The sequence below is a fragment of the Aethalodelphis obliquidens genome, unplaced genomic scaffold, assembly GCF_003676395.1.
Source record: "Aethalodelphis obliquidens isolate GAN/ISIS:26980383/991018 unplaced genomic scaffold, ASM367639v1 scaffold33, whole genome shotgun sequence".
NCBI classification, from domain to species: Eukaryota; Metazoa; Chordata; class Mammalia; order Artiodactyla; family Delphinidae; genus Aethalodelphis; species Aethalodelphis obliquidens.
In genome coordinates this window covers 15,592,716-15,617,468 of record NW_020837977.1, presented here as the reverse complement: position 1 = coordinate 15,617,468, position 24,753 = coordinate 15,592,716, and the positions used below count along the sequence as shown (strand labels likewise).

General features: G+C 44.9%; 2 protein-coding genes across 6 annotated transcripts in view; one reads left to right on the top strand and one right to left on the bottom strand.

The window, feature by feature from the left end:
* The window catches only part of SDCBP (syndecan binding protein), a 31,184-nt gene extending 26,573 nt beyond the window's left edge, over positions 1 to 4,611 (top strand). For both annotated transcript variants that reach the window (XM_027128046.1, XM_027128045.1), the window contains exons 6-9: positions 316 to 491; positions 1,817 to 1,988; positions 2,738 to 2,829; positions 4,056 to 4,611. In XM_027128046.1, the coding sequence (XP_026983847.1) occupies positions 316 to 491; positions 1,817 to 1,988; positions 2,738 to 2,829; positions 4,056 to 4,110 (495 nt within the window). In that variant the 3' untranslated portion in view covers positions 4,111 to 4,611. The remainder of the gene's footprint in view (positions 1 to 315; positions 492 to 1,816; positions 1,989 to 2,737; positions 2,830 to 4,055) is intronic.
* Positions 4,612 to 5,697: 1,086 nt separating this feature from the next.
* The window catches only part of NSMAF (neutral sphingomyelinase activation associated factor), a 61,936-nt gene continuing 42,880 nt past the window's right edge, over positions 5,698 to 24,753 (bottom strand). For 2 of the 4 annotated variants that reach the window (XM_027128042.1, XM_027128044.1), the window contains 19 exons: positions 24,050 to 24,226; positions 22,949 to 23,028; positions 22,001 to 22,091; positions 21,839 to 21,902; positions 19,612 to 19,663; positions 19,392 to 19,512; positions 18,890 to 19,021; positions 18,115 to 18,157; positions 17,642 to 17,805; positions 16,098 to 16,206; positions 13,753 to 13,811; positions 11,540 to 11,607; positions 10,712 to 10,779; positions 10,181 to 10,304; positions 9,165 to 9,248; positions 8,090 to 8,240; positions 7,552 to 7,654; positions 7,315 to 7,424; positions 5,698 to 6,380 (listed from right to left, as the gene is read on the bottom strand). In XM_027128042.1, coding sequence (XP_026983843.1) covers positions 6,286 to 6,380; positions 7,315 to 7,424; positions 7,552 to 7,654; positions 8,090 to 8,240; positions 9,165 to 9,248; positions 10,181 to 10,304; positions 10,712 to 10,779; positions 11,540 to 11,607; positions 13,753 to 13,811; positions 16,098 to 16,206; positions 17,642 to 17,805; positions 18,115 to 18,157; positions 18,890 to 19,021; positions 19,392 to 19,512; positions 19,612 to 19,663; positions 21,839 to 21,902; positions 22,001 to 22,091; positions 22,949 to 23,028; positions 24,050 to 24,226 — 1,895 coding nt within the window. In that variant the 3' untranslated portion in view covers positions 5,698 to 6,285. Of the gene's footprint in view, positions 6,381 to 7,314; positions 7,425 to 7,551; positions 7,655 to 8,089; positions 8,241 to 9,164; positions 9,249 to 10,180; positions 10,305 to 10,711; positions 10,780 to 11,539; positions 11,608 to 13,752; positions 13,812 to 16,097; positions 16,207 to 17,641; positions 17,806 to 18,114; positions 18,158 to 18,889; positions 19,022 to 19,391; positions 19,513 to 19,611; positions 19,664 to 21,838; positions 21,903 to 22,000; positions 22,092 to 22,948; positions 23,029 to 24,049; positions 24,227 to 24,753 lie in introns of those variants that run through there. The other 2 variants (XM_027128043.1, XR_003437405.1) reach the window with 2 other exon arrangements.

The window sequence follows — 24,753 nt, the reverse complement described above, 5'->3', positions numbered from 1 at the left end:
CATTTATTACAGTAATCTGACTTTATTTTCCTTAGTCTTTTTATTCCAAGATGGGGGGGGGGGGTGATGGAGGTTGGTCGGGTGGGTCATGATTTGAGGTAGAAATTACCACTGAGATCTCACTTTTTTACCTATTTCTTAGGGTACTGCCTTGATAAAATTTTCAGTTTCGTTCTTGGGGATAATGACACATACTTACTCATGTAATTTTTTTATTTTTAAATAGGGTAGATTCCTAACCAGTTGGTTCCTAATTTTCCAGCATTTTTAAACATGTAACAGTGGTAAATGACCGGTGATTTTCCTGTTCTCTAGGGTATATTTGTTCAGCTAGTCCAGGCCAATTCTCCGTCCTCGCTGGTTGGTCTGCGATTCGGGGACCAGGTGCTCCAGATCAACGGGGAGAACTGTGCTGGCTGGAGCTCCGACCGAGCACACAAGGTGCTCAAGCAGGCTTTTGGAGAGAAGATCACTATGACCATTCGTGACAGGTGAGCTGACTGAACGGTCCACGGGGACACTCAAGACTCGTTTGCCTTTTCTTGGGCTTTTAAGATTCTGTGAATGTAATATTTTGTTGCAGAAAATGATCAAATGTTTCTGATTAGCCTTCTACCCTTGCAGTTGTGCAGTGCAGATTTTTCTTACGTAGTTTTGACTTTTTAAAAATAGCATTCTGGTTTAGCATACACTTTATTCCAGAGCTTATAGAAATCGGTCCTCTAAGAAGTCACTTTCCTTTCTTAATCTGTTTCTCTAGAAAATAGAAAAGAAGGATAGAAAGGTAACTAAGCAGGCGTCCTGCTCAGGGTAGACACGTGGTGCAGGGCCCCTGCAGAACTCCACGGGGTCTGCAGGTTCAGGAAACCCAATCTGGCCTTTTGGGTGGATGAGGCTCTAGTTGTCAGGTGGGAGGATGGAACGCTTTCTTTAGCCTGTTTATTTATATTGGAAACATTCAGCACACGTACTGCGGGCTTCCTTCCCGGCCACATGGGCGTTGAGAGTGGACCTGTATCACATTGTTAGCTTTAGGGGTTTTATTCGTCTTAGTTAAATTTGTTTTATCTACCTGTGTGTTTCCATATCACACATGGTAGGTGGTAAACATTTTGTAGAGGAATGCCACCTTTGCTTTATATCTAAGGAAAATTTCAAAAAGTAACTTGGACTAACAGGAAGACATGACTGTTGTGAAGTTTATAACGTGCAGTTCGTATTTTGTCATGAAACCTGTGCAGTCACGTGGCAGCAGAGTGGGCAGGTGCAGCTGGCGGGCGGCCGGTGCACGCAAGCACACGGCCGTCTTAACCACCTTTTCTCCTAAGGGGCTGGGGAACTTCCGTCTCGCTGCTTCTGCGGTTCTTCTAAAACAGAGCAAAAATATCTTCTATAAAGTTTTCGAAATCAAGATGTGAGAAATATTTTAAAGGTTCTAAACAAAATAAGTATTTCCTAAGAAGTTAAAAAAGATAAAAATTCATTTTTAAGACTGATTTTTGTTCAAACCTGTCTTCATGTTAAATTACAGCGAGTACTGTAATTTCAAGGGAAGAGCATATTGATAACTGCATGAAGGTTAAGTCTTTGATGCTTATAAGAAGGAAATCGTAAGGCAGGCAAACCGTAATGGAGAGAATTTCTTAAAAAGTCATCTTTTGCACTAAGATGTACAAAATCCGTGCCAGACATACTAAGTAGCTCTCATTGGAAACAGTGAGTTTATCGTGACAAAGTATCCAGTATGTCAGAATGGAGATCCATGAAAATGCTTACTTTGGAATTAAAGTTTTAATTGAAGCCATTATGTTTACAGGCCCTTTGAACGGACAGTTACCATGCACAAGGACAGTACTGGACATGTTGGCTTTGTCTTTAAAAATGGAAAAATCACATCCATAGTGAAAGACAGTTCTGCAGCTAGAAACGGTCTTCTCACGGAACACAACATCTGTGAGGTCAACGGACAGAACGTCATTGGACTGAAGGTCAGGAGCACAACTTAGGACTCACTCTGCTGCAGTTTGATTTTAGCAAAGCGTCTTTTTCATTTGCCTATTTCACTGGTGCTGTTATTGACCAACCTGTAGAAGTTCAGTGGGGTCCTGGGCTCCGGCCGAGCTCTCACGCTGGGGCTACCACCTGGAATTGTGGCTTCTGTAGTGGGGGGCAGGGGCTAGGCTAGATCTCTGAAGTCCTTCGACCTAGAACTGTGGAGACCTGAGCACTGAAGATTTTGAGGACACTCTGGATGGATGAATGATTGCTTTTTTCAATCCAGGAGTTGTAGGAAATGCGCAATAGTTTACGTTCAGATTAGTACTTCATTCTTATGGTTTATTCCCTCCACATATTCCTAAATAGAACTATTTTGAGGTCTAAAGGTTTTCATTAAGACCTGCTCGTTTCATTAACCTGGGTTAAGAATACAGTTAGCCGAGGGGCTATGGTAATATTGTATATGGGGACAGTGATTTGATCGTACGTGATGAGAAGAATGATTTGTTGGCTGATATTTTCAACTCGGTTTACTTAGCAGTTACCACTCATGAAATTGTGGTTCTGTTGAATTGAAACTTGGTAAAGAAACTAGAAAAACTATAAATACCAAGGGTCAGGATTTTAGAGACATTAGCAAAACCTCAAAGGACATATATATATTTTTTTACCAACAACAGTTTTGTATGTATTTAACAAAGCTTCAGTAGAATTAATTTTCATTGTGTGTTTTCAACAGGACTCTCAAATCGCAGACATACTGTCAACAGCTGGGAATGTAGTTACTATTACAATCATGCCTGCTTTTATATTTGAACATATTATTAAACGGTAAGTAGACAAATTCTTCAACCTGATGCTACGTTCACGTGACCTCATAGAAGCGACCTCATAGAAGCACTGTGCTTCTTGTAATTCTCAAACCTTTGGGGTTTTTTTTTACCTAAGAGATGACATTGGCATTATCTAGAAATTTGAAGTAAATTATTTAAATCAGAGGAGTTGGTTGGTAAGGATGACCCCTCACAAATTCCCAAGTATGGAATAAAATCCACTTCCTAAATTTTGATGTTTCCTAGTAGAAAAAGGTACACAGCAGGGGTGGGCAGGCTCTTATCTGTTTTCAGTGAAATCGTAGTTGTGGTCTGCCTGCAGCTCCTCCGCTCGGTAGACACCTGCTTGTGGTTCATGAAGAATTCTTGCATGTGGGGTGTTGGAGGAAGTCTTTTTTTTTTTTTGGCTGTGTTGGGTCTTCATTGCTGCACGCGGGCTTTCTCTAGTTGCGGCGGCTTCTCGTTGCGGAGCACGGGCTCTAGGCACGCAGGCTTCGGTAGTTGTGGCACACGAGCTTAGTTGCTCGGTGGCATGTGGGATCTTCCCGGACCAGGGCTGAAACCCGTGTCCCTGAACTGGCAGGCGGCTTCTTAAGACTGTTCCCCCAGGGCTTCTCTGGTGGCACAGGGGTTGATTCCCGGGAGCATCTCAGGAGGCAGCAAAGCGTGTGGGGTGTGCTGTCCGTCCTCAGGAATGGGACTGGAAAGCTGAGGAGGGAGAATAGAAAGGGGGCGGCCAGGGCTGTCTGCCCAGCAGCTTCTACACTCTGGCTTGGCTCAGCCAGCGTAGAATTCTTCTTGCAGAATCTACCTTGCATGTGGAAACAGAATTTAAAATATTAAAAACATACCACCTGTAATGGTTTGTTTCAGCTTCTGGGTAGAATGCAGCTAGCCGCTCTTGGGGTCTCGGCGGGGAGAGTTGTCAGGGCTGATCCTGCAAGAGCTCACTTTTTTTAAACCAGTAACAGCTCCCACCCACTTCCTGCCAACAAGTGGCATTGTCGTCTTCTGTCTTCTGAACTATCCAGCCTTGATATACAAAGAAACAAGGACTTTTCTGTATCTTATCTAACTTTACTAGCCAGGATGCAGATAGCTTTTCACATTGGGTATTTTGCAAACTACTAGATTAAAACCTTCCCCCGCATTCCAACCTGATGCTCACAGCGCTAGTCTGGATTGGAGTTTTCTCGGTATTTAATAGAAGTGGCTCTCTTGTAGGATGGCCCCGAGCATTATGAAAAGCTTGATGGATCACACCATTCCTGAGGTTTAGAAGCCGTGGCGCAGTGGAAACTTCACTCAAGTTCTCCCGTTTACATCTCTGGCAACGTACCTTTCTATTATGCACATGAAGCTTTCTAGGAGCCAGCAGGCGTATTTCCTGTCTTACAGCAGGGCTGGGGATCTTACTGTCTGATCCGGTATCTTGTTCAGACTTCAAGATAGTTGTAGCCTTATCCTGATTTTACGGTTGAAAGACTTACTTTTGTAGACTAGTGTGTCTTTACTGGAGAGACCGACTGATACAGGCTCAGCTCTGTTGGAACCAGTCACCTTCAGTCCTGGGTATCAGGTAGTGCTGTTCATATCACTTTAGTTCTATGGTATATGTGCATTTTTACTGTTACCCATAGTACATTTAGAATGATTACTTTTTGTATAAAACACCAATTAAGTAACACTGGTTTCATTCCATGTAAGCATTATTATATAGTGTATGTAGGCTGCAGGAGACTGTATTGACTATCATTACGTTTTAACTACCTTTACTTAAATATGCAGGCTGCAGGAGACTGTATTGACTATCATTACGTTTTAACTACCTTTACTTAAATATGCTTGGACTGTCACCATAACAACGTTAAGCCTCTAGAATAAAAGCCAAACTCTTGCTGCCTTTCTCAAGCCCCCAGTGCAGTTCTCTGTTAAACGGACACTAGCCCAGAGCAGTGTAACGGTACATGCTGAGCACAGCACAGCTGCTTAGCTGCATTTGAGATTTTCTAGTCCTTGTGTAATGGAAACTTTTCCTCTCAGAGTTACTGGTATCACTTTCTGAGAAATGAATCACTATATATGTAATGTAAAAATTCTTGTGCTCAATAGGAGAAACTTTGACTTCTTTTCCATGTGTAGATGAAGTGGGATAAGACCTGGTTTTAGGCACTTACATGTAACCCAGCTGCTCTGGGATGTCTTAGAATGCTATCATTTGTTCCATTTCCTGACCCCTCCCTGCAAACAGAATGACAGAGACACTTCATCCTGATTTGTTTTTCCTTCTCTTTGGTTTATGACTATTCTATTTTAATTGAAAATGTATAAATAAAGTTAGAGTTAGTCTGTCTGTTATTGCATCATTGGAAACATTAGGCCTGTGGGAGAGAGTCATCTCCCAGAGCGGCCGCCACCTGGGAGCCTGAGGAAAGCCCCTCTGTACTGAGAGGGCCTGAGTGTCGGGAGAAGGGCCTCCAGGCGGGAAGCTCCAGGCGGGAAGCTGGACTGCACTGAGCCTATTGCTTCCCTGGGGGCACCCAGGCCGAGTCATAGTTAACATTCAACATACACCAGGGCTTGTAAACGGTGCAGAAAGACCTTACGTCGCATACTTGCTGTGGTTCAGAGGTCGTCAGTGCTACTGCTTCACAGCTTACCTCGTGCGAAATTCAGAAAAGCCAAGCACGGCACGTTTTTCAGTTTGATTCTCTACCTTGTTATCTGGACTTCGGTCTGAAGCTAGTTACTGAAGCAGAGGATGATGTTCACGGTACTCAGTATGGTTTTCTGGAAGGATCAGTACTTGAAGTACCCAGTACTTTGTTAATAAATCATTTAAATGAGAATATGAAAACTGCTTTCATTACAGAAAAATATTTTAATGTCATAGAAAAGGTGGGCATTTAATAGCTATAATGAAATAAACCGTTCCCAAGAACTGCTAGTCCTTCCCCAGGTTCTTAGAACCTGGGGCCAGGCGGTTATAGAAAGTAAGCACTCTGTGGAAACACACATCCCAAAACCCAGCGGGCAGCAATTGTGTCGAGTAGGAAGACATGACGGAGTGACTCGGCAGCAGAGAATACTCACATTTTCTTGGAAAGTCCTTAAATTGTTCAGTGCTTTTGGGAAGTTTCCCCAGCTGGTTTAGTATCTCTTAGCTACGCTCTTTGCCACCCAAACTTGTCTTCTGACCATCGTCATCCTGGGCTGACCACCTGCCTTACAAATGTTAATGTTTTTCTCCCCAGTACTGCCACATCTCCATCTGCCTTAGAGCATGACAACTAAGGGCTTTCAGTGAAGTCACCATGATTTATAAAGTTTAAAACCACAAATTTCTCATGTGGTAAGACTTCTAACTACTATAATTGCACGTTCACCAGGTCGTTTAAAAGTTTGGTTTAAAAAAGCATTACATAGAGTTCAATAATATTCGAGGAAAAGGCACTTAATACTGCAATTTCCAGAACATAATTTGTCTGTCTTCCCCTCCCGTGATGACACTGCTACACTGGTCGTTCATCCACATACACGTTACGGCACCTGCGAGAAGAGACGTGTGGTTAGGGGGTGAGCTGACCAGGAGGTACCACGTGGTCTTGTCCTATAATACAATCTGCATGAACTCAGAATAACTACTCAGTACAAGGAACTTGGGAGGAATAAGAAACTATTTGAACGTAAAGCTAAAGCAACTGGGAATTGCAGAACAGAATACAAATATTATATACACCTGTGACAAAAGTCAGGCAGCAGATGAGAGAAGTAGGGAATTGGTGTGAGTTTGCTGGTTTACTTCCATTTCTATCAGGAGTCAAAGTGTTATTTAAAGCTTGTGAGCTGGGGAAGAGAGGCATAGACAAGTCACTTCAATGTATAATGTTACGAAGAAATAACCACACACAACAGTGACAGAGGGAAGAGAGTGAAGGTGGGCAGTCAGTAGATACTTATAACCATAGCCATTACACGAATTAACCATAAATCCTCCAAGTGCTTGAGAGGAGAGGAAGACGTGCAAATGTAAGCAGAGTGAAAACCCAACAGGCAGAACGGTGACGCACACAGCAGCGCATCCTTCACTAATGTGAGACATCTCCAGAAACCCAGCTGCAGAGTCTTCCCAGGATGAGGCCCGGGGGGGGGGGTCTGTGGGAGGAAGACTTCATTTCCACTGTGACTCATTACTTTGGTACCGTTTCCATTACTTTCGTATTGTTTCTTTCTACCGTGTGCATGTATTAAATGCACATACAGCTTTTACTTGGCTTTTAATTCTCCATGTGGAAGTCAAAAACTTCCATTCTGGAGTCGACTGTCTCTGAAACCAAGAGCTGCAGGTGGCCTGGCCAGCCAGGATCTGGAGGGGAACGTCCACGGCACAGAGGACACACGGGGAGTTTTCTGCTTGAGAAGGGCTCGTCTGCTGGTGGGAAAAGCAGGTTTGGTGGAGTCAGGTCAGCGGCAGACAGCTTACCTGTGTGGCCCCGGATTCTCTCCCTGATCTTCCCCCCGAGAAGGTCCCAGACAAGCAGCTCACCGGACTGACTCCCGGATAAAACCGAATTTCCGTCCCAGAGAAAGCACCTGCAAGAAGGATTCAGAGATCATCCTTTCATCGTTGGTCACGAAGGAAGGGCCAAAGCGGGCCCTGCGCCGTGATCGTGAGCCCGTCCATAAATGTCTTCACCACGAGTAACTCGAGAAAGTGCACCTCTGGGGCTCTGCCGAAGTCATAGAAGAGATGAGCATTCCCGTCTGCACGTCGACGACGTTTAGACAGCCGTCTTCTCCTGCGCTGAGGACGTGGCGACTGTCTGTAACACAAGGCGGAACGTGGATACGGGTTACAGCTTCCCAAGTGTGGTTTAGATTAACCTGAGATTTTACTGCTCAATCCAGGGGCCAAATGTTCGCTTGAGCTGCAGCTGCTCGTTGTATTTAACCAATGATGACGAGCCTCTCCCTGAAACGCTTCTGTTTCTAAGACACTGGGCTGATGACCCTTTGGTGTGAATTCATTTACACCTTATAATTTCTCCAGTGAGGTGAGGAATTAAGAACAGTACCTGATACTGCTTTTCTGATACCAATACCACATATACCGTATTTTCCCATGAAGCAGCCTTACCCATAGGCAAAACCTCTTTTTATCAGCAAACAGTGCTTTTCTTTTTATATTCTTATTATATATTTCAAAATAATAATTCCAGTTCCCCTGGTGTTATCTGTATTAAAAAGGCTAACACTACCTGGGCTGAAAGCAGTATCACATACAGTCCCTGAGTGACATGGAATCTGGTGCAATACGGTGGCTGCAGTGAGGTCCCAGATAGTCACTGTGCCTTCTCTGGTGCCTGAAACCAACAGTGTGCTTGCAGCGCTTAAACTGATTGTATCGACCTAGAGGAGAAGACAGACGGTACTCCATTTAGAATCATGGTCACTGAGCTGCGTTTCCCCAGCCCATTCCTTCAACACCACCTACTGAATGATAATGCGTTTCCCCAGCCCATTCCTTCAACACCACCTACTGAATGATAATTCATTTAAAAGTGAAATTCTTCATATGCCAGTGAATACAATGAAGTATTGCTGGGGTAAACGTAACACTTTTCAAAAGAGCCTAAAATTGACAGTCTCAGAATGATAATAAGTAATAAGAGTAATAAGTGGTAGCAGGGTGCCGGACTGCCCGAAGCACAGCGGCTCCACGATCACCCGGGGAGGTGGGCATCTCTCGGGGTTATCCTCACACGCCCTTCTTGAACTACACAGTAAATAATATGTCTCAACCCCAGTCAGTCTGCTGACCGTGCAGATTCGGCACCAGTTCACAACCTCAGAGGAAAGGCAGTAGTACCGCAGGCCACGGCAGGAGATGCAGCCGTGACCTCGTGGAGACAGAGCGGGTGAACAGGACGCGGTGCCAGGCTTGTGCGCCCGCTGCACGCATCATGCAGGCAGGTTGGTGTCCTCACCCTAGACAGAGGGCCCCCTTTCCACCCTTGGTGTCAGAAAACACATCTAGTTGCCCCGATAGTGTGAGGATACCCAGGTATTCAACGTCGTGCTCAGACACTGGTCTTTTGGAAGTCTAGCTGGACGGTAGCTAATTCTCAAAGAAACAGCAAACTGGGGGAAAAGAGACAAAGACGACTTGGAAGCCCAAAGAGCTCCAAGAAACGAGCTTGCCTGTGCTCTCCCCTCCGATGAGCAAAATAATAAGCAAAGCAAAAGATCGTAAACACACAAGTGAAGCCAAGAACCTCCACCACCCCGGACGGGTCAGCTGGGCTCCCGTGCAGCTCTGTTGCCGGTACTCACGCTGACATCGTGCTCCAGCTCGGCCAGCAGGTCAAATTGGTGTCTCCTGGAGCCTGGCATCTCTGCAGGAACCCCGGACCACACCTAGGACGGGACCCATTGCAGAAGGTAGTTGCAAACACTATAAAAGCATTTCTAACACGTGCAGGAAAAACTCTCCTGACTGACCAACTCCCCAGCTGCCAACAAAATGAAATGTCGTGAGGCTCGGTCCCTCTGCCACATGCCTGAGCTTTTATTCTCACCACCACATGCTTCCCGAGAGAGTGCTGTACCCGTGTCTGCTTCCGTCTCTTGCACTTGCTGCTGTGACTTAAGTATTGTGTGAACTAAAGAAATCAGAGTGCGGAAGTGTTGTGTCTATTAAGGTTTTGAGAAAACTCAAAAAGGCAAGTCACCAAAAAAATTTACTGAAATCACACGTAGGCAAGAAAACTTACCTACCATAATGTCCCCCTCAGAGGCGGGGGCACAGAAATGATGAAAACGTCTTGAAGAAATTCTAATGGTTTTAGGTTCTTGCTTTCTGTTTATATAAATGCAAATTGGAAACCAAAGAGGATGAATACTGCTGTGGTTTATGCAATAAAGTTGTGCAGAATTCCAAAGAAAAGGCCAAGTATGGTCCCACGTCAATAATGGTGAAGGGCTGTGTGGTTCTGTGTTCTGACTTTAAATACAATGTCTTGCCTTACAGTGATTCTCCACTTTAACTTGATATTTACTGATCAACTGCTAGTTCCTTAGCTGCGTGAGGTAAGGGGGCTGCTGTATGTTTCCCTCTAAGTCCGCTGTCTAATGAACCACCCAACCCCCAGCGGAACACACAGGACAGACTCAGGAAAACGTCCTCTTATATTAAGATGTGCACACACTAAACACAGGCAATAACCTTCCACATCCTTATACGTCACTCACACTTTGTGAGAGTGTGACAACACGTCAACAGCAGGGAGCTGAATGGCTTATAATATCTGTATTATCCAAACATTTTAACTTAGAAATTGTATATAAACCTTCACAGTAGAGTCCCACGACGCCGAATACAGCCTGTTGTCATGCCAACAGATCTTACTAACAGCATCATCGTGTCCCATTAACGTGTCTTGGCGTCTTCCAAATGCAATGGAATAAAAATAGCTAACATAAAAGATAACGAGAGCTATTAAGACAGCATTCCAGCTTAACGTTAACACTCTTAAATACATCTTCAAGAAACTTTAGAGCATTTAATTCTATACCTACTAAGGCCCACTGGAATTACAAATTACTTGTTCTCATGTTATTAAACCAAATACTCAAAATGTGAATTGAAAACTAGAGATTTCCAGGTCTGGCTCATCTGTGTTTTTACCTCAATTTAAAAACTTAGAGGAAAATAGAGTCTGACTGGAGAAATTACTAGATTCAGGTAATCACATCCAAACCCAACTGTCCTCATCTGTTCCCTTTTGAAAACAACGGGAGATCCGCCCTCTCCTGCTTCACGTTCACACAGGGAGCTGCACTGCGTGTGGAATCGCGAAGGGGCCCGCGCAGATACATACACATTGTTATCCCACGAAGAGCTTACGACAGTGGCATCTCCTGGTAAAAGTAAACACGATGATAAAGCCTGAAATACAGATGATCCAACATTAATAATTTACAAAACTTAGTGAATCCTTAATGGGGTAAAGCTATCTTACAGGTTCCCCCCCCCCAAAATTCATGCTCAAATTCCGTTCATGTTGGCCTTCCTCATATTCATGAAGTTTCTTTTCATCTGGCTAATTCCAGGTGCCTAGTTTCTTCCCAAATGTAGGAAAGTCAAAAGGGTGTCGAGTGCACGAGGACCTAGCCTGACGGTCCTCACTGCCCTGGGCTGAGGGACCCCTACTCACTTCAGAGTGAGTCGCGAGGGGTGCAGGTGGGGACTGTCCTCAAGAATCCGAACACCGGCTCTGGGTTACAAGACTCAGGTGGGGAAGGAAAGCTTCCAAAGGTCTTTAGGGAATTTCAGAATCTTTCGGATGCTTTACATTAACCATAAAATGTATTTTTTCAGAAGAACTGATTTTCTAGTATTAGGTATCCTATCAACTCAGAAACGCATTAAGTTCTGTAAGCAGCACACAGACATTTAGTCTGACAGTTCCAAAAAAGGCAAGATTTACTAAGGAGAATTCTACTTTTTAGGTTACAGATAAAACCACAATAACATGAGAAAGGCAGCCTGAAAAAATTTCTAGTTTAGAAGGAATCTATCTAAGGCATTCTGAACAGAAATAAGCCCGATTGTTTGGGAAGAAACAAACTCATATATGCGTGTATATAAAACAAACTGCTACATGAAATTCCACCGTAACACTGATGTGAAATTAAAATGAACTCACCATATTTGAAAATGATATACTTCTTTGTAGCATCTTGGATTCTTTGGAAAACATCTTCAAGGTGGAATCTAATTTAATAATGACAAAGCAAACATATAAGAAAGATTTCCTGACCCTTACAGGTGACCAGCACACGCAGAGGTAACAGGCGAGGTGACCGAGGGTCATGTCCCCGATGAGGACGCTACGGTCTGTGGAATTCTATGATCTGCGGCTCCACAACAAGGAGGTCAACTTAAAGCCATGACCGAAGGCAGATTTAAGCCTAATTACTGACAGAAGCTAAAGAGGAAGAAAAGAGCAATTTTAATATTAAAGAAAACAAAAAGATTCGGGCAATGTTTTTCTTTTTCACATAGCCCAATTATGGTGTGATATCCTTGTAGCGTATGACCATTCATGGAGGAGAAGCACTAACTTTCTAAATAATAATAAACTAGAGATTACAATGTCCAAGCTCTTAATTTCCTTGCCGAACAGAAGCTTTTAGAAGTGCATCAAGGTAAACCTCTTAAGCGACAAGACTGCAAATTACAATGTGCTCCAAACATCCCATATTTGCAATATGTAACATTAGGGTTCCTAATTTGAAAACATACAGCATGATAAATAAAAGGTCAGATGAGCTTCAAATAATGTCTTCTGCATAGTAAAATCTAATATTTCCACCTAATTTTTGCCAACACCAACACGCAGACGTGCACTGGGGCGTCCTACAGAAAACAGTCAGCCAGCCTGGTGTGTAAAGCTGCTTTTCTCAAAATCAGAGGTTCCCTCTCGTACTAGAGGTAATCACATCAGAGGCTGCTGAGAGCTGCCTCAGCAGGTGATGGGGTCACCCGGGGGGTCACCCATAAGCCTGGACACACACCACCTCTGAGGAAGAACCGTAACTGGGGTGATCGTCAGGGTATACGTGAGTCAGTAATGCAGGTGGAAACAAAAATGCGTATAGGTCAGCAACATGAGTTATTAACGCTGAAGAAACAAACAAAAACCAAAAGCTTCTGACTGAAAAGAACCCCCCATGCCCCCTTATTTGGCAAGTTCACAAAGAAGTGCTAGGCTTACTAAGCCTCAGAGGGTTAAAGCCCTGATGCTCGTAAAACTCACGGTTTACAAGGTCAGACCAGTACAGGGAACGGGGGGATTTAAACCATGACAGACAAATCCAGCCAAGAATGCCGGCTTTGCTAACAGGTCAGGGTCTTGTCTCGGGTGGTAGCGCCGGCAGGAACCCTGGCAAAGCGCGACTGCTCACTCGTGCCACCGCGTCGTCGTCTCGGTGACCCTGGAGTGGCCCCGTGTGTACGCCGCATGTGAACCAACTTTGGTCCACAGTGGGATCATTTTCTGTGCTTTGTGGAAAACTGTTTTACGCGATCTGAGATCATAGTTGAAAGAGAAAGGAAGGACGCTACGGATGTGAAGCCACGATCCCAGAATCTGAGAGCAGTAACTCTGATTTGCCGGAGGTGTGCAGCTGGACAGCACCTTTCCTTAACTTAATGGATGAAAAGCAGAATTTCCTACAATGACGACCAAAGCGCCAGTAGCCAGCCACTCACAGCCAGGTACGAACTCTGTCCACCAGGCAGCTAAGCGACTCGCTTCTCATCTCCACTGCCCCCCGCGCGCCTGTCAGCACGCTTCAAACGGGACGGGGACCAGATAAACAATGACTAATGGTGTAGACGGCCGGGAAGGCTTGACGCTTAGCCCTTTCGTAGGATCAAAACAGTGAAGTTCCAGTGTGTCATCAAGCTAGTTACAAGTCCCATCAAACAGCCACTGCAGGGCTTCTGCGTGACTTTGGTAACGTGTGAGACATTAACAATGTGTGAATTAGATTTCGAGCTAAATCCTCCAGTCAACACCCAGAAGCACACACCCAGTGACGAACGTGAAAAGCTGACAGCACGTGTGCCCTATGCTGGCGACGCCCCGTGCGCGGCTCAGCCCTCAGGGCGGGAAAGGTCCCAGCACACGCTCTCGCCGCCCCAAATCCTGGGAAACCTTATCAGCAACAGAGAGGGATTTTTCATTACTGTTTTTGGCTAATCACAGTGGAATGTTATGCAATACACAACAAACTAACTGCTCAAAGTTTATTTTACGTGGAGGCAGCACATGAAGGTACAGTCCTGGGCCGAGTCAGGAAACTTGGACATTTGTGATTCCAGGTAACCCCCCTTTCAGGTAGGAAAACCTACCTTGTGAGGTTGTAAAGACAGACGACCCACTGCGAGAGACTGCTATTCCAGTGACTGCCCTGTTGGAAAACAAGGTTTCATAAATTACCATCAACCACGTGCTAGGACACCGGTCTCCTTCAAGGCCTTGATTTAATTCAGCCCAAGTGTCTGTCACAGCTCGTTCTGCGGGACCTGTCCCACCTTCCACCAGGCGTTAGCAAGTCATGGCTTGGCAACTTCTAATTCTGTCCTGACAACGCCTGCGGCTGGAAAACACCCCGACCCTTAGCTCCCGGGCCGCCCTGCACGAAGGCTGCCTGCCCACGTCTGCCCCCTAGATAACCAGTAATGCTAGGTGACCGCCACCCAAACCACTGACGCCCCCCGAGCAGTCACTGCACTCGCTTCATCACTTAGCATCTGGCCAATGACAATGTCACCGTCTGGTCCTGAGGCAGGCTGGGACGGGGACCCTTGGCCACAGTGCCTGCACCCGGATGAACGTCTCCTCCGGCAACAGATACACAAAGAAACTGTGAAACTATAAGGAACTGAAAATAACTGCGTGCGTGCGCAGCTGGGGCAAATTATGGGCAGCAAGATACAAAAAGACCAAAAAACCCAACTGCCACTTCTGAAGAGCTGGGAGCAAAAGCAGGGCACTGCCCGAGCCCCCTGCACACAGCACCACCCAAGGGGTGGGCACGCCACCTAAGCCCCGCTCCCGCCGACCCCTGGACACACCCCTGCCCTCACCCCAAAGAGGAGACCAGCTCGCCACTGCCTTGTGGGCCCAGCAAGGGCACCTGCTGTTTGTTCTCACTCCCCTCCCCCCGCGGCAGCAGGAGCCCCAATAAAGCCTTGCCTGAATCTCCTGTCTGGCCTCTTATCAGTTTCTATTGATTAAGGAGGCCAAGGACCCTGACTGGTTTCAGTCCCGGCACGTCCTCTTAAAGGTTCACTCATGTCTTCACTGCCTCGGGTGACAAGGCCCCTTTCTACGTGCCGTTTAGAGAAGGTGACAAAGGAAAGCCATGTTATAACGAGTAAGGTGGGACTCCGGGTTGCTTTGCAGGAGGCTGTGCTCTGATTTGGAGCCACCGATCGGACGGGGACCGGCCCGTTCCGTTCCACCCATGACCAAGTGTACGTGATATCAAACGTCAGACAGGACGTCGGTGGCCCTGGAGCAGAACAATGGGCCTCGTCCCTGGCCCTGAGTTTTCTTTTCTGGAACAGGATGGGTCAGCAAGGTCAGTGCTTCCCCAGCCTTCCCACCAAAGTCCATCACTAGCCCTGCAGACAGGGGACCAGGGACACTCATGACCCCTCTAGGGCCAACAGCAAGCCTGATTTTGGGGAAGAAAAGGTTTGTTAGTTTTTTTAATAGATCTTTATTAGAGTATAATTGCTTCACAATACTGTGTTAGTTTCTGTTGTACAGCAAAGTGAATCAGCCATATGCACACGCATGACCCCATATCCCCTCCCTCTTGAGCCTCCCTCCCACCCTCCCTATCCCACCCCTCCAGGTCATTGCAAAGCACCGAGCTGATCTCCCTGTGCTATGCGGCTGCTTCCCACCAGCCAGCTATTTTACATTCCGTAGTGTATATACATTGATGTTACTCTCACTTCACCCCAGCTTCGCCCTCCCACCCCATGTCCTCAAGTCCATTTTCTACGTCTGAGTCTTTATTCCTGCCCTGCAACTAGGTTCATCGGAACTTTTTTTTTTTTTAGATTCCATATATATGTGTTAGCATACAGTATTTGTTTTTCTCTTTCTGACTTACTTCACTCTGTATGACAGACTCTAGGTCCATCCACCTCACTACAAATAACTCAATTTTGTTCCTTTTTATGGCTGAGTAATATTCCATCGTATATATGTGCCACATCTTCTTTATCCATTCATCTGTCGATGGACACTTAGGTTGCTTCCATGTCCCAGCTACTGTAAAGAGTGCTGCAATGAACTTTGCAATGTTCTCTGTGTGTATAACACACACATCTGTTGCCATGTTTTAAAAAAGATACATTTTCCCTGACAATATCAGTAAATGCAACACGTGGGTAAGACATATCCTGTTCCTCCCAGAAGGTTCCCACCATCAAGGACTGGAGGTGCCGTGTACTTCTCTGAGAGGCACACGGCTGCCTGCTGTCTGCAGACCCCATCCCGTGCTCTAGAATGACCGACAGCAGAAATGACACACACCCATTTTGTGCCAAGCTTTCCCATGCCACACTGACCCCTGGTGGCTGTTCACTGCTATGGACAGTTTAGGGGGATTAAAACCAATCAAGACCCCCAGGCCAAGACCCCGGCATGTGCGAAGCCGCGGCCGAGACGTTCTTACTCTTTGTGGATTTTGTGCTGCTCGTGGAGCTGCAGTCGCGTGATGTTACTCCAGGCCAGCGTTCTGCTTTCTTCGGTCAGGTCTTCAAAAGACTCTTCACCTGGAGAGACTACGTTAAATTGCAGCTCAGTCAGTCAGCTAAATTTCTGACCAGTGTCGGAGACGACAAGCGTCAGAGGCACAAGATTTTCTATTAAAATCAAATAACCAAGAAAGCAAAACGCCCACCGAAACAGAACTGCTTCGAAAGGTCCATGTTAGTCAAGGGAGAAGAATGAGGTGCATCATCGAAATAAAACAGCAATCATTTGGAGAAAGATTAAAAAGTATCTTTGAACACTGCAGGTCTTTGTATACTTCTATCAGTGTTTGCAGAGTTTTCACTCCGCCCCTAAACTGGGAACTTCAGGAACCATGACACTGAGTAACCATTTCCTTGTCAGCAATCTTTGTAAAAACCTGACAGTTCCCTAAGAACACTGCCGTTTGCTTTTGGCTTCCAGACACAGGAAGAAGAGATGAAACCAATTACTACCACGCTCCTGGACAGGACTAGCTAAGCAGTCCCTTCACTTCTGTTTTAAGAAAGGCTGGAACAATTTCCCTTTTAAGATAATCCTCGTGGATGGGCCTGGTGACTAAGCAGAGCACGGGTTTAAGGGCATCACGAGATAATCTCCAGTCTTCATGACTTAACCCCAGAGACGCGCTGCCGGCCAGCCCTGGGTCGCGTGACCGCGAGAGGCCCAGCTGTGTGGCCCGAGAAGCCTGGACACTCCTGGGACAGAGCGCAGAGCGGGAGAAAACGAGAAATCCAGCGACTTTGCTCCCGAGGTTCCATACAGTGTCAGACTCCTGGGAGCCTGAGGCTGTCTTATGTGAAACGTAAACCGTGGAAAACTGGATGAAGGGGAGCACCTTCTCCTCCCTTTCCAAATACCAGATGTGACACAGAGTCAAGTTCATTTCAGCACCTGGCATAGACACTCTGTAAATGTCTGTCAAAGGACTGAATAAGGAAACAGAATCAAATGAAGAAAACAGAGCACCCCGAATTCAAGATCTGTGTGTCAGGGTAGAAGAGGAGAGTCAGGACGCTGGAAGTCGTTCCTGGGAAAGAGCAGGAACGAGCAGGGCGACGGGGACTGCTACAGCAGTCACGGCCAGGGCGGATCAACAAGAACACAAGAATGGCTAAGAATCAAACACCAGCTGGGCAAACCTCAGAAAAGAAAGAACATAACAGCAACAATGAAAACTAGTGCCAAGTCTCATTAAATTACCAGAAAGTAAAAGTGATTTGATTTCCTTTAAGGTCAAAAGTTAAAACAAACAAAACAACAGCACAACAACAAAGCAACAACTAAAAAAACAGAAAAGATCTGTTTGTTTGCAGGAGAAATGCAGTGAGACAGTAAGACAGAATCATCTCTAAGCTGCCCAGGGTTCATGATTGGTCTTCTCTCCAGAATCCTCAGAAACGTCTTAATCAGAAAAGAGAAACAGAAGGTGCTCACATTGTTTATTCTCTTTTCAAAATTTACCTGGAGTATCTGCCGTGGAAGCATTGTAACTGGAGGGCTGGGCCAAGCTTTTAAACTTTGGGGTGATCCTTCGAGGATGCGGTGTCACAAAGAGCTGCTTTGGTGTCTGCCCGAACTCCAAGATCTGGGTGAGCATGGCTACCTTCTCATCAGGGTCCTCAATGCTTTAGGACAGAACACAAACCATGTGGTGACCTCTAGGTGCAAGCTCCTTGATCTGTATCACTTGAAATTTGTGCATTCAACAGGAGACAGATTAACCCTCAAACAGCAATAGACGCTACATGCCGGGACTGTCTAGACCGTATCACACATCTTTAATTTCTGAAGCTCGGTAATTTCCACAGTGGTGAAGCAAGCCGTAATTCACGGTAACATTTCCATACCTTAATATCATCAAATAACTGCACTAATCATTTAGTCAAAGAGGTCATTTGTACTCATGTAGAAACTCCTTACTGACATATAAATACCTGTTCAAGTCGACACCTCCTTCGTAGGTCAGGGGATGAAACACTGAAAAAAAGAGACGTAAAACACTATTGAAAGATGTACTATTTTGTTACAATATACACTCTGTTTATTTTAAAAACTCAACAACTTTAAACTTTTATTCAAAGAAACTGATTTTCACTTTGCGCAACAACCTGATAATATCCAGCTTGGGTAAGTATCAAGCTGAACTGTTATCTTTTCTGAGCAGCGATCCAACTGGCCGTGGGACGGTGGGCTACCTCAGGGTGCTTCTCGGTCAGCAGGCCTCTCCCCAGGAGAGCGCAAAGCACCCTGTGCGGCACGTGAGGGGTCAGGTCCACACCCATCCCCGTCGCCAAGGCTGAGAAGCCCGGCGGAGAAAGAACCGGCCCCGAACAGGAGAGGGCGACCGCGGGCTTCCCTCCGCTCAGTCACAAAGACACTCTGGGGCCTTCATGGGAACCAAGGCCACCGTTCCGTCCTACTCTGACTGAGCTTTAGTAAAAGTGATGGAACGGGATGGAGAGTACATGCTAAAATTAGAAGACTCTAGCAAAAGACCTCTTGGGACCATGGCGAAGCGGGTATTTTTAGACAAAAGCACTTTCTCTCCCGCCTTTCATTCAGTTGTCTAGTCTGGGGTCGCTGAGCCAGGAGGCACCGTCCGCTGAAACAAGATGCTTCTGCTAAGGAAATAAGCTGCTCTGAGCTCAGTTTGGGGGTTGCTTTTGTTTCCATCGAATGCTAAACGGAGTTTCAGGGACTGTTACACACCATTGTGGGCTCCAACAGCATCCCTCCCCTTCTGCTTGTAGCCAAACACGAGATCGATCCACTCATGAAGGTGCTCTGACACGTAATCGCTTTCCAGTGCGTCTCTGCTCTTCTGGAGAAAGTCCTCGGGACCTAGTAGGTTAGACTCGATCAAAACACCCCATTCCTTTCATCTATCCATATGCAGACAGAGCTTCTGGGACAGGCACGAGGGACGTATTTCTTAATGAGTCTCCCCCCAGTCATATAAAATATAAATTCTGGGGGTTGGGCGGAGAGGCAAAAACCATTTTCACCACACTTAGCTCTCTCGTATGCGTAATAATGGTTTTACATCACAGACTCATGGAATACTTACAATCTGGAATAAGACTTCACCATCTCATTTAGGTTGAGGATTATACTGTTATTTTGAAAAATCTAAGCCACTAAATAATAACACTGAAACTGCACGACTAAGTAGAGAATTTCTATAATTCAATACTTCCAAGGTGGTACTCACTCCGTGCCCAAGGGGGGAGTTCTACGTCATCAACCATCTGCCCTCCTTGTCTCTTTCCCAAATCCAGCTTCAGACTATTGACTAAAAAGCTGACATCATCACCATAGAATTCTGGAATCAGCTGAAAGTTTCAGGGGAAGAAAAAAAAAAAAGAACAAACATTTTTTAAAGCAGTCACAAACCACAAGCCCAGTGAGTCATTGGCTTGGTAACTGCTTACCTCTTTAAAATCAGTCGCACCGTCCAAACAGTTTTTCCAAGTTTCTGCAATACTAAATATGAAAACAAAATTCAACTAATTTTAAATCTAGGGAATGGAAACAGCAACAGCAGCACTTTCTAGGCCCCTGGGTGCTATTCTACACTTTACCTAAACCACATCATCTCGCTCATTAATCCACAATCCCCAGTATTCACATGAGCTACCCCATCGGAGGAGCTCACGTGGATACTGGGGATTCACAGAAAACTCTGGGCCCACGTAGGGAGTGAGCAAGGAGTCGGGATAGGGACCTGGGGGTGTCCCCAAGTCCAGGCCAGGGACCTCCCCCATACATGGCCTCATCGAAGGGCCACTCGGGGCAGGTGCTTAAACATGAAACATCAGCAGTTATTTTAAGGGCTCATTTCGAAAAGGGATTATAAACAGCCACGTGCAGAGCTTACAGAAAGACTGTAAAGACACAGACCAGGGCTTCCCTGGTGGCGCAGTGGTTGAGAGTCCGCCTGCCGATGCAGGGGACACGGGTTCGTGCCCGGGTCCGGGAAGATCCCACATGCCACGGAGCGGCTGGGCCCGTGAGCCATGGCCGCTGAGCCTGCGCGGTCCAGAGCCTGTGCTCCGCAACGGGAGAGGCCACAACAGTGAGAGGCCCGCGTACCGCAAAAAAAAAAAAAAAAAAAGACACAGACCAAAAGATGAACAATGAGTGTTATCTCAGTGTGGTCAGGTGCCACATGAAATTTATTTTCTTCTTCATATTCTGATTTTGGGGGGGGTAAGAAAAGATTACCTTTATAATAAAAAAAATTATTTAAACACTCACAGGGATTTTATTCAATTCATAGCAAGATTATTTAGAATAATGAAATGTTGGAAACAGCCTAGGTGTCCAACCATAGAGAAATAGTTAAAATAGTTAAATTATGGCATATGTTAGGATGTGATACATTAATTAAAAAAAAAAAATCACCGTTTTGAAGAACATCCAATAATACAGGGAAAACTTCAAGATCTAACAAAAGGCTATAAAATACAAAAGGCAGGACAACAATACTGTATTTAAAATATGTTCTCCATCACTAATCATTAGAGAAATGCAAATCAAAACTACAAAGAGGTATCACCTCACACCAGTCAGAATGGCCATCATCAAAAAATCTACAAACAATAAATGCTGGAGAGGGTGTGGAGAAAAGGGAACCCTCTTGCACTGTTGGTGGGAATGTAAATTGATACAGCCACTGTGGAGAGCAGTATGGAGGTTCCTTAAAAAACTAAAAATCGAACTACCATGCGACCCAGCAATCCCACTACTGGGCATATACCCTGAGAAAACCATAATTCAAAAAGAGTCATGTACCAAAATGTTCACTGCAGCTCTATTTACAATAGGCAGGACATGGAAGCAACCTAAGTGTCCATCGACAGATGAATGGATAAAGAAGATGTGGCACATATATACAATGGAATATTACTCAGCCATAAAAAGCAACAAAATTGAGTTATTTGTAGTGAGGTAGATGGACCTAGAGTCTGTCATACACAGTGAAGTAAGTCAGAAAGAGAAAAACAAATACCGTATGCTAACACATATATATGGAATCTTAAAAAAAAGAAATGGTTATGAAGAGCCTAGGAGCAGGACAGGAATAAAGACGCAGACGTAGAGAATGGACTTGAGGACATGGGGAGGGAGAAGGGTAAGCTGGGACGAAGTGAGAGAGCGGCATGGACTTATATACACTACCAAACGTAAAATAGATAGCCAGTGGGAAGCAGCCGCATAGCACAGGGAGATCAGCTAGGTGCTGTGTGACCACCTAGAGGGGTGGGATAGGGAGGGTGGGAGGGAGACGCAAGAGGGAGAGGATATGGGGATATATGTATACGTATAGCTGATACACTTTGTTATACAGCAGAGACTAACACACCATTGTAAAGCAATTATACTCCAATAAAGATGTTAAAAATATATATATAATACTTACACAACTGAACAAACATCAAAAAGAAAAAAAAAGATGTTAAAAAATAAAATATGTTCTCACATTTACACACACACACACGACTACACAAAGCCTGAGAGGAATAGATACAACAATTACTGTAGTGGTGTTTTTCATTTCCTTCCATTTTTGTTTAAATCTGTTTTTTTGAAAAGAACGTATTGCATATGCATAATGAGAAAGTTTAAAAAGTGCTAAGTGAGGCATTTATGCCGAACCTGTTGAACATTCTGTCTGCGTTGTCGAATCTTCCGTTCTGCAGACACAGCATATACTCTGGTGCTAGAGGGGAAAAAAGTCAGAGTTAAGCAAGATCACAAAACCACTGAAGAGTCCACGTGAAATAACATGTCCCTGGGAGAGACGGCGAGGAGTCTTACCAATCCTGACCAGATAAAACAGCACGTAGCCCGGGGAGGAGTAGTGGCTGCCGTACATGAACTTGGGCTCCGGCATCTCCTGGTAGCGTGTCTACAACACAGAGAGAAAAAGTCCTGCTGAGCGCTGGCTGTGAAGACAATAACCAACTCCAGTAGTAAAAGCCTAAGGAAGTCGTGGCCTGGACACATTCTAGCCCCTAATTTCTCTCCTAAAGAGGAAAAGGAGAAGATAAAAAGTGGTTGAGAGTCCGCCTGCCGATGCAGGGGACACGGGTTCGTGCCCCGGTCCGGGAAGATCCCACATGCCGCGGAGCGGCTGGGCCCGTGAGCCCAGCTGAGCCTGCGTGTCCAGAGCCTGTGCTCCGCAACGGGAGAGGCCACAATGGTGAGAGGCCCGCGTACCGCAAATAAATAAATAAATAAAAATTAAAAAAAAAAAAGAGGGGTGGAAATCTGAGTAAACACAGCATTCTTGCAACAAATATCTTGGTGTTCTTGGCCTCATGGTAACAATGTCTGCCGGGGCACGACTGAAAAGAAGACATTTTATGCATCGCTTGTGCAGTTCACCAGAGAGCACCTTCGTGAAAATAAATGGGTAAACCTGTGATCGGCTCAGCTTCCTACCTCCTGAATTGTAAGCAGAAATGCAGATGGTGAGCTGCTAAGTTCACAGGGGAAGGAAGGCAGCGGGCAGAGGGCGAGAGAATACGCTCAGAAACTTCGGTCTCTCCAGACATACTTCCCCTAAGTCTTGAAGAAACGAGTTTCAGGTACTATAAAAACACAGGGGAAGGGGGTTCAATCCCTGGTCAGGGAACTAAGATCCCACGTGCTGTGTGGTGTGGCCACAGAGTAAATTTAAAAAAACCAACAAAAACAATCAAACAAAACATACGCCAAGGCTCCCGGGTTGCTTAGACACCAGGAATCTCTGAGTCCACGTACCAGCAGCCTCTCCAGACGTTCCTTGTTGAGGGCCCCTACTGGCTTACTGAGATCCCGGAAGGTTCCTGGATTTGACAGATCTATAAAAGAAATAAATTTTTAAAAATCACAATAAATAAAGCAAACAAGCTTACCCTTAGTAACATTATCTCCCTGAATGAATTTACATGCACACATTTATTTCCAAATAATAAATAGCTTTTTAAAAATTGAGACAGATCCATTAGAATATTTCTGATGATTAATATAGCTGTAAAGGTTAGAATTTGAAGACCTACTGACAAAAAAAACTATATTCCAAGTAAAACAACAAAAAATAAATTTCAAAAGCCATTATTCTACCAAAATTTACTTTTTAAGTTTGAATTATAGTGAATATTATTATTCTGTGATAACAGCATAATTTGAGAACTGGGGACCTGAATATTATCAGATAAATAAATTATATTCCTAGAAAATCTGTTACCTCTTTCAACTACAAGGGTGCAATCAGTGAAGTGTCAAAAGTAATTCAGTGTTCACAATATCTAATTTTAAGATATTACAAAATAAAATTACAGTACAATCACATTTTTCGTAAAATAATTTGAGAGAGAGAAAGAAGTATATATACCACAGTTAAAGTGGTTCTCTCTCGGTAATGTAATTACTGATGAGCCTTATTTCCTTCTTTGAGTGTTTCAGTACTTTCTAAGTGTTCTTTAATGAACAGCTATTATGTTTGGCAATCACATGTTTTCATGTGAATTGAAAAATAATACGGTAACCTGAGGTGCAATTTTCAAAGTGAAAACTTAAGTATTTGAAAACATAGTACTTATTGGTAGCAGTGGTAACACTGGCTGAAGATCCCATGCATGTCTTCTGGGTGTGGCTTTCAAGAAGTATGTGAGTACTTTTAGAATTAAAAAAAATTCAGAGACAGTAGAGAAAACATACAGAACACACATAATTCCCGTGACACCCATCCAGTATCGTGGCATGGAGACGGGCCATCGTCAGTAATAAAATCAAACGGGTTCTACTCTGTTCACGAATCGCAACGTGGCTCTAAGAGGGAAGGTGCTCTTCGCTCTAAAAGCCCGGCTCTGTGGCACGCACCCAGCTCGGAGCTGCTGTAGTCGCCGACGACCCAGGGGAACACGGGGTACTGGGAGAGGTCGTTGCAGCTACGGTCGGCCAGCGTGTTGAGGTGCAGCAGGTACTGGTAGTTGGACAGAAGCCCGCGCTGCCACTGCAGCGTGTAGCCCTCGGCCGTGCGCTCCGCCACGTGGTGCTCTGGGGGGACAGGTGAGGGCAGGCCCGGGTCACACTGAGCTCCACGTGTGTGGGCAGCAGTCACTCAGCATGTGAAGGCGCTACAGAGGCTTTCAGTGTAGACCCTTCAACCCATTTTTGAAAAGTACATTTTAAAACAAGAAAAGTAGGCTACAGTTTGCTTTTACCGAAGAGTTGTTCTGTCAAGTATGAACGAGCATCTCCAAGATCCAGGAGGGAAATTATTAAATGTATGATATAAAACATATCTACTAAATATATGATATAAAACATATCACATCTATGAAATATATGATATAAAACAAATATGAAAGTATGGAGCAAATACATAAATATGACATGGTAATATATGTAACATTTGCAATATTTATATATAGTCTACAATATGTACTAACAAAGAATCCTTCCAAACGTGCTTGAGTTTTAATGCCTTTAAGAAGCCATGACCATCTGTAAAACTCATTTCCTCCATTTCTTAAGAAAGTAAAATGAAACAATCTTTTAGTTTTCTTTCAGATCTGGAAGCG